Source organism: Cajanus cajan, chromosome 3, assembly GCF_000230855.2.
Source record: "Cajanus cajan strain Asha chromosome 3, NIPB_CcT2T_4, whole genome shotgun sequence".
Taxonomy (NCBI): Eukaryota; Viridiplantae; Streptophyta; class Magnoliopsida; order Fabales; family Fabaceae; genus Cajanus; species Cajanus cajan.
Genome location: NC_138519.1, coordinates 71,686,698 through 71,695,728, shown reverse-complemented (window position 1 = coordinate 71,695,728; position 9,031 = coordinate 71,686,698). Strand labels below are relative to the sequence as shown.

Below are 9,031 nucleotides of genomic sequence, written 5' to 3'. Positions count from 1 at the left end.
GTATTTCACACTGTTAGATTGCATATTTGCATCGCATTGGAAAGATATAACTGTTGAAATCGGTCTGGTTACAGTTGTTCTCACGATGTTGGTAGCAGAATAAAGCATTCATACCATGATACTATTGGCATAGTATATTTCTGATTGCTTCACAGCTAGGAGTAAAATAGTCTTCAACATTTGATTTTGCTATAATTTATTGCATGAAACTTTTAAATCAGGGCAAAATGTAGGTAAAACTTTTAAAGCCCGTCCAAGTAGCAGAGAGTATTAAGGTTATAGTTCTTGATGTAACAGCGATGTAGTCTACAACATTTGATTTTGTTATAATTTATTGCAAGTTTTAAATCGGGGGAAAATGTAGGTAAATCTTTTTAAGCCTGTTAAGATAGCAGTGAATATTAAGCCAATAGTTCTTGATGCAATAGTGATGTATGGTTATGAGAGTTTCATGGTTCCTATTTGATTGCTATAATAACAATATTGTCATATAGGATTGTAAATTAATTTCAAGTGAAATTTCAAATCAAAATTAGGATATTATGTTATTTGCTTCCATCTCGTTAAATTTATAGGATAGGGGGTGTAGATGTGTCAACTTTCATCTTGCAAGATATGTGGCCAAAACATTGCCAGGAATTATTTTCATTGTGTTCTTTTGGATTTTACAAGTTTCAAACAGATCATATTCTATTTCTTTGGGAACCATTGACACCAATCAAGGTATCTATAATTTATTCTATTAGGTGTTGCTTTAGTACTTGCTCATTATTAGACTACCAGTATTTCATTGGTTGGGATATGTGGGGCTTGCAGGCATTAAGAAACAGAGAATATTGATTTATGGTTTAAAATAATTCATTTGCATTCTTTGTCTGGGACCGTTTAAATGGATTACTAGTTGTTATTATGGATGGGGGAATAGATAAACCATAGTTTTATTATTGTCTTTTAACCTTTATTTTTGCGACTGTTGCTTTTTTCAACCTACCATTTCAACGGATCTGGCTTGCTGTTGGTATCTTGATAACTTTTCTTTGAGTATAATGTTATAATATTGGCTAGTAAGTCTGTTTGTTCACTACTTTACTCATCTGATTGGTTTGAAGTTGCGGATGACAGACTGAGAATTTAGTTTACCTCCAATTGAATATTAAAATTTTTATGTTGGTAGTTAACTTCTGCAGGCAATACTAACCTTCGTTTCTCATTCCCTCCATTGGAATATTATAATCATAAGTTAGTGGCTAACCTATGTTTCTAATTGAATATAATATATATGATGCTTGGATTTTAGTTAGAAATGGCCTTAGACTAGAGGTTCATATTTGGTGAACTTCAATTTATGATAAAGTCGATTTTTGCAGTTTCTGGTACAGTTAAAGGTGAATGTTCTGGATATAGTGATTTTGTAGCTTTTGGTTTCTGAAATTGTCATCATATTGCTGACGTCAAAGGTGGATTAGCATTCATTGGTGTTATGATAATATGTTTTGCATTGGTCATCATTTATGAGGAAAGGTTTCTAGCAGATTTTATAGTTGTTCCACATTCTTCTAGTCTTCCGACAATGCTGTAGCCATTAGCTTAATGAAGCTGAAAACAGATGTCTGAATTACAAGTTGCTTTGGAAGCACGTCCTTTCACTAATTTTTTAAAAATACGACTGGTCATCAAATTAATTTAGATACTAAGTCAATGGATTAAGGGGGTACATTGATGAGTCATTTATTGAATAGTATGACTTAATTTTTATTAATTTTTTTAAAAATAATTATGTCATAAAATTTATATAATATTTTAAAGAAATCCTCAAAAAGAATTACAGTCAATATAATATTAATAAAATAATTAAATTATAAATTGATTGAACATCATAAATTAATTAAATATAATTTTAAATTAAAATTTTATATAAATTATTTAAGTCAACTTTATAACTACATTGTATGTTGGTTTAATTATTAATAAGGCATTAAATAATTCACATTTACTTGAATTTAAATCTTGTTTCATTGTCAAATAAAATATAAAATAATTGTGATATATATATATATATATATATATATATATATACATATATATATATATAGAGAGAGAGAGAGAAAGGAAGGTTCAAACGATACCAGTGTAACTTTTACTAAGTGTTACACCGTTCAATAACTTTATATTAAATGTGAATTTTGAAAATCCAACCGTTAGATTGAAAGTTCATATCTCTTAGATCATATATATCAAATTTTATATTAATCTAAGATGATTTGATACTTCATTCTCATAAAACAAAATTGACGTAATATATACATTTCAAAATATACTAAAATATGAATACTTTGATTATCTTCAAGTTGTTGTTCAATTTTAACAAAATTTGACATATATGATCTAAGAGATATGAACTTTCAATCTAACGGTTGAATTTTCAAAATTCAAATTTAATATAAAGTTATTGAACGATGTAACACTTAGTAAAAGATACACCGGTGTCGTTTAAACCCTCCTCATATATATATATATATATATATATATATAATATGTATATATATTATTGTCAAATATGATCACATTATTTAGTGTGGTAAAGTAAGATAATCATAACCGTTGTGATTTGGGGTCGATTTTTGTTGACAATGATTTTAACATACTGTACTAAAATAAAGTTTCATTTATAGCACTCACCATTCACCACTCTAGGTTTAAACATAAGTATTTTCGGTTCACATAGATAGTTTATCAGTCGACTTTGTGAAAACGAAATGAAAGACACGCTTAGGCGGGACATAACGGAGCAACGATGGGGGAGAGGTAAAACAAAGCAGAGCAACAATAGAGGGAATGAACAGAGCGACCCTCCTCCATAGAATCACTGAGACACAAAAAACCCACCTAATAGCTACCCAATAACAAGGTTGCCCTTTGTGACAACAAGAATGAGAGTTGACTTGACAAGACGAAGGCAAGTAGTGGAGGAGAAGTGGCAAAGTGGTGGAGAAAAAGAAGAAAAAGAAAATCTAGAAGAGATTAAGTTCAGGAAGATGAAACAAGAAGAGGCCAGAAAAAAGTACTTTCAATGTTAGGGAAAAGAAAGATTGAGGAGGTGCGGTTGGTTTCGGGTATCGACGATTTCATTTTTGCTGACCCAAAATCGACCATATTCATTACTTTTTTTTTTAAATAGATAAAACTTGTAATTGATCCTTGGACATTCGATTCTTCATTTTATACCTTCGGGTTTCATAGGTTCTGGCGGCTTAACAAATTTTGATCAACCCCACACCACTCTACTAGCCTTTAATCCAACATGGGAAGCGAGACAATAACAAGCCTTTAATCCCACACCATTTATACTCATGCAATAATTGTTTCATAATTAGAATGATTTTATTTTGATACACCGTTAATACATTCTAAATAAATTCAATTAGATTGGCTTCCTATAAAATCAATTGTGATCTTACAAAAAACGATTACCACAATATCGAGTGTGAATTGTCATATGATTAAAAATTATTAACTTCTTTGATAATAATTACTTTAAATTCATGTTTAAAATTATCTGTAGTTGATTGATACTAACATTACATCAAAATAAACACCACAAGAAAAGTATTATAAGCCTAACACAAGGGAAATTGCTGGGGCAAACAAACTGACCTTCCAACCAACAAAGAAGACCAGACTGATTATTCCTTCCCTTTTATCATCATTCCATGTTTAATCTAACACAGAAAAATGCAAGTTATTTACGTACCATGTAGCATGCATAAGTTTCCTAACATGCAATCAGTTCATGTATCATGATTCATGGGGAGTGACACCGGCATTCACTGTACAAATCATTCAACATCTAAACCCTTCTTCTTAAGTTCAGTTGTGACCTCATTCTTCATCCCCAACCGCAGCTTCTGAGCTTCCTCATCAAAATTCTTGCCCTGCAGCTCCTTCTGGTTATTGTTTCCATCCTTATCACTCTCACCCATCACTTTTGCACCAATACTGGTTCCAATCACCCTTCCCTTGGCAATGAAATCCTTCACTGCTTCTTCATGCTCCTTCGGTTTCCACCACCCCAGTGATGAATTGTCATTGTAGAGCCACAGTGCCCCAAGTACGGCATAGGTGCAAAGTAAGCCCGTCCCAACACGTTTCAAAAAGTAGTAGTCTTCGCTTTCCAGCCCAATATTTTTCAGGTATTTCTTGGAATGCATTGAACTCAGCAGATGAAAACCTGCATTCGTAGATGAGTATATAAAGAAAATGCAACGAAACGAAACGAAAATTCCCGAGTTTCTGTCTCATACATTTCATCAAACACATTGTGAGCAGAACATGGGTTCTGCTGAAATGATTTACTGTACTGCACAAAAGAAAGGTACCTGTTTTGGGGTCCCGAAAACGCTTAGGGAACATTGCAATTGATCAAGTTTGATAAGTGTGCCAGATTGTGCTGTGGGTGGGTCTTTGATTGGGAGTTTATGGTTGACAACTTGATTGGATGCTGCGGTTTTTCTTGGGTCTAAGAACATTGGGTGATTCACCATATTAGGGCACTTTTAAAAATTTTTATTAAAATGGGGTTGTTTTGTAACAAACTACGTCTTCGGGGTAGTTTACAACAGTATTGCTATGGATTATAGCGACACCTATGATACGTGATATTTTCGTAACTCCAGTGTCACTATAGGCCATAAATTTATATGAATTTCATAAAATAAATTAAAATGTAGAAAAAACTAATTTAGTTAATAATTTAAAAAAAAATGTCAAAAATAGTGGCGCTATGGTCTATAGCGACACAGTGTCGTTATAGATCATAGCGCCACTTATTTAAAAATTAAAAAGCATAAAAAACAAAAAAAAAAATATATATAACATAAAGAAAAAATAGAAAAGAAAAATATATAATATATGAAATTTATAAAATAAATTAAAATGTGGAAAAAATAATTTAGTTAATAATTTAAAAAATAAAACGTGAAAAATGGTGGCGGTGGTTAAAAAAATTGACAACCCCAGCCACGTGTCAAATTATTGTGGATTTAGCCAATAGTAATTTGACACATGGCGTAAAACAGTAAAAAAAAATATTTTAACCCCTATATAAGGGTATTTTCACCTGCTGGTCCCCATTCAGGCGAGCCTCCTTCACCTCCCAGCATCCAAATCAGGTAAACATTTTTTTTTTGTGTTTAATTTAATTTTAAATTATTTAGTTATTTTTAAATTTTTAGTTACTTTTATATATTATAATTATTATGTCAGGTTATTTGTATTTTATTGATATACGCAGAGCCGCAGAAGTATTTTTTGTTAGAGAGGTATTTTCTATTTTTTTAAGTTTCTGTAATTTAATTAATTATATTTATTTTTTTAGTTTGTGTAATTTAATTAATTTTATTATGTAATTATTCTAGGCTATATTATTTTAAATAAATTATATAAAAACTGACTTTATTTATATTTTATATATTATAATTTGTTTCTGTGTAATTATTTTATTTTAAGTATATTTTTTTCTGATTGTAAAGTCGCTATAGCTTATACCATTTTAAAAAATTTAATTTAAAAAAAAAATATTTAAAATTTTAATTTATTGAATTTAATTCTGTATAATTTAATTTTATTTATATAATGTTTTTATTTTTCTGTAATGATTTTAAACTCGTTATAAATTAATTTAACAAATAATTGTATGTAAAAAATTAAAATAAATAAGAAATTTATTTAAAATTAAAATTGATTTAATTTGATTCTGTGTAACAAATAATTTTTTATTTTATTTTAAATTGATTTATTTTAATTCTGTGTAATTTAATTTTATTTAAAAAAATTTTTAAGGTTATTAGTGTTATATTACAATTTTTTATATTAGTTTATTTATATTTTATATAATGTATGAAATAATATGTTGTTATATTTTGTTATAGATGACATTATCTTCTACAGCTATGCGTGTCACATGTGGACTCATTGAGGATGATTTATTGACATTGCAAAATATACATGTTTCACAACATGTTTGGAATAGAGGGAGTTCCACATCATATTTACAAACTTGGTGGGAACAAGCTTCTTCTTGATTTTTTTGCAAAGCTTCAACCAACTTTGAAACGAAAACTTTCCCAGATGAAACATCGGCTAAAGCACGATTACTAAAATACTCAGCGCACCTGGTATAAGTCGACCGAACTAATGCAATGATAGAGAGATTTCTACAATCCTTTAAAACCTTGTTAACACATTCAGACAAATTTGTTGTCATATGACCATATCTTCGACCATCTGCATCATATGCCATGCTCCATTTGTCTTTTGAAATCGCTCATATCCACCTTTCAACATCAGGGCTAGATTCACAAAACTTTTGCAAATTGCGATAAAAAATGTGTTTACACAGTGTATACCCTGCATACAAATTATAAATAATGCATAATAAAATTTTAGAAATGATTAAAAAATTTAAAATAACAATACGTATCTAACTTCACAAGCTTTTGTTTTAGTTTCACATCCTTGAATCGAGTATTAAAATTACTTGCAATGTGCCTAATGCAGTACTTGTGATATGCATTTGGCGGTCTCCAACCAATTGTCTCATTGTCAATGGCCGATTTAATGCTACGATGTCGATCAGATATTAAACATATCCCTTCTTTATTTGTAACATGTAACCGCAAATGAGACAAGAACCACGACCACGCAAGTAATGTTTCTCCTTCAACCACAGCAAATGCAAGAGGAAGAACCTTGTTATTACCATCTTGTGTTGTAGCAATCAGCAATGTACCTCGGTACTTGCCATATAGATGAGTGCCATCAACTTGTATCAACGGTTTACAAAAATTAAAGGCATCACAACACGGCTTGAATGTCCAGAATAATCTGTGAAATTGACGGTAACCACGATCACAACGATTACCAACAAAAAACTCATCATGACACAGATCATAAAATGATCCTGGAGCAATTTCTTTCATGTATTGGAGCCATCGAGGTAAATAAGCATACGATTCTTCCCAATCTCCAAAAATGTTAACAATTGCTTTTTGTTTCGCTATCCAAGCCTTTCTATAAGATATTTTAAACCCAGTTTGAGATGTTATTCTCTCTTGGATAAGGCTAATCTTGATTGATGGATCTTGGTTAACCATTCCTACATATTAAATATTAGTAATCAGTAAGATAAATTATTATTAATATAAACTATAAATTTTGCAGAACTTACCTTGTATAAATGATGCAATTAACTCAGAATCTAACTTAGCATGGTCTTGTGACAAAGACATGTTCAAACACATATGACGTCCACCCCACTAAGTCACTTTCCACTTATCAGATTTCTTTGACTCAATTGCTCTCATGTACCATCCACATCCATCATGTGCATTTGGACATCTAACAACCCACTTGGTCTTTTTCGACTCAACCACATAAAAACTTTGATGCATTCTCATTGCATTTAGCTTTACTGCATTTTTAACCGCATCTTTATTCTCAAACTCCAACCCCACATATAAATCTTGGCCAATTGACCAAGTATTACGCAGATCCATCCCTGGGATATCTTCTTCATCTGGATGATTCCAATTGATGTTAGTGTAGTGGGGTAAATTACCCCAAAATTGACTTCCACCTATTTTAATAATAATGACTTTAATACTTTCTATAAAATCAAATTCAACAATTTATTTTAAACAAATAACAAATTATTCACAAATTTAATTTTTAGATGTTACCTTCAGTAGATGGATACATTGAAATTGGTTCAACCATTGGACTATTAACAATAGCATCCGGCTCCACCTCATTATCAGATGGTTCACAATCATCAATTTCATCTTCATTGGATTCATCAATGCTTTCATATGATAATGAAACATGAAAGTCTTCATCTGCTTCGTCATCTTCATCTTCGTCTCCGTCTCTTGTGATCAAAGGTGATCTTCTAATGAAAAAGTTGAAGATTCTTGCATACCTATTTCGGCATATAATTCCATTATTGGCATCGCATTCTGGCTCTGAAATGCTTCTATCATGCATTGTACATCATCATCGTCACTCAATTCCAATGAAGAATATATGTTGTTATCACCTTGTGAAACTAAAAATCTGTAACTTACAAATAATATCACTTGATTTGAGTTAAGACCAAATTTTTTGTGAATCCTTCTCTTTAATATATCCAAAGTGTTACCTCGTTTAATATACATTCATTTTCTTGGTCCATCAAATGTTACGCTTTCAGGACCTTCATACATCTTTCCAGTGTAAATATAAGCAATCATTTGATCCATAATATCTGCAAAAAAAAATAAAATTAATTAGTACAAATAGCTACAATTTATATTTTAACAACACAAAATTTATACTCACAAATTTCAATCAGAAAGAAACGTAACTTGTAGAAGGAGTATATATATACTTTTGATGATTTCAAATGTGAACAAAACGTAACTGCAGGGAGGGGTATATATACTGTAATAGGCGCTATGGGCCATAGCGACACAGTGTCGCTATGGGCCATAGCGACATTATTTATTTTTATTTTTATAATATAAATTTTATTATTATTCCTGTATGTTTTTTTTTCTATTTATTAAAAAAAAACTTCAAAACATGAAAATTTATTAAATATGAAACGCTGAAAAAATAATTAATCAAATATATATTATAATTAATTTATATAATATAACAAAATAATTTTTCAAAAAAAAAATTAAATAATTAAAGTCACCCTAATGCCACTTTCTTAACTATTTAATACATAAAAATAAAATAAATTAATTCAACCATAAATATATAAAATAAAATTTATATTAAATAAATATATAAATAAACATATTTCTGAAAATTAAACTAATATGTAAATATTTAAAAAACAAAAATAAAAAAGTGGTGACGCTGCCCATAGCGACACCACTTTTTAATTTTTTTAAATTTTATTTAATTACGTTTTTTACGCCCTGTTTTTTTAAATTAAATTATAAAATTATTATTAATACACTTAAACAATAAATAATTTTCCCCAATT

At 29.9% G+C, this 9,031-nt stretch overlaps 2 protein-coding genes across 2 annotated transcripts; both read right to left on the bottom strand.

Moving 5' to 3' along the window:
* Positions 1–3,497: 3,497 nt before the first annotated feature.
* LOC109800584 (uncharacterized) lies at positions 3,498–4,562 on the bottom strand. Its single transcript, XM_020361365.3, has 2 exons — positions 4,377–4,562; positions 3,498–4,228 (listed from the first exon to the last, which is right to left on the bottom strand). The coding sequence occupies exons 1-2, from the start codon at positions 4,408–4,410 to the stop codon at positions 3,837–3,839; spliced, it is 426 nt and encodes a 141-aa protein (XP_020216954.1). The 5' UTR covers positions 4,411–4,562; the 3' UTR covers positions 3,498–3,836.
* Positions 4,563–6,322: 1,760 nt separating this feature from the next.
* Positions 6,323–7,286, bottom strand: LOC145956446 (uncharacterized). Its single transcript, XM_083072045.1, has 3 exons — positions 7,226–7,286; positions 6,536–7,153; positions 6,323–6,405 (listed from the first exon to the last, which is right to left on the bottom strand). Exons 1-3 carry the CDS (start codon positions 7,284–7,286, stop codon positions 6,323–6,325), a joined length of 762 nt encoding a protein of 253 aa, XP_082928171.1.
* Between the last annotated feature and the right edge of the window lie 1,745 nt (positions 7,287–9,031).

Bases quoted from the DNA above. Each gene is read 5' to 3' on its own strand.
- LOC109800584 (XM_020361365.3), bottom strand. From the start codon at position 4,410: ATGTTCCCTAAGCGTTTTCGGGACCCCAAAACAG. The intron at 4,229-4,376 runs GTACCTTTCTTT...CTACGAATGCAG, and splicing joins TTTTCGGGACCCCAAAACAG to GTTTTCATCTGCTGAGTTCA.
- LOC145956446 (XM_083072045.1), bottom strand. From the start codon at position 7,286: ATGTCTTTGTCACAAGACCATGCTAAGTTAGATTCTGAGTTAATTGCA. The intron at 7,154-7,225 runs GTAAGTTCTGCA...TTTAATATGTAG, and splicing joins AATTGCATCATTTATACAAG to GAATGGTTAACCAAGATCCA. The intron at 6,406-6,535 runs GTAATTTTAATA...ATTTGTATGCAG, and splicing joins CTGCATTAGGCACATTGCAA to GGTATACACTGTGTAAACAC.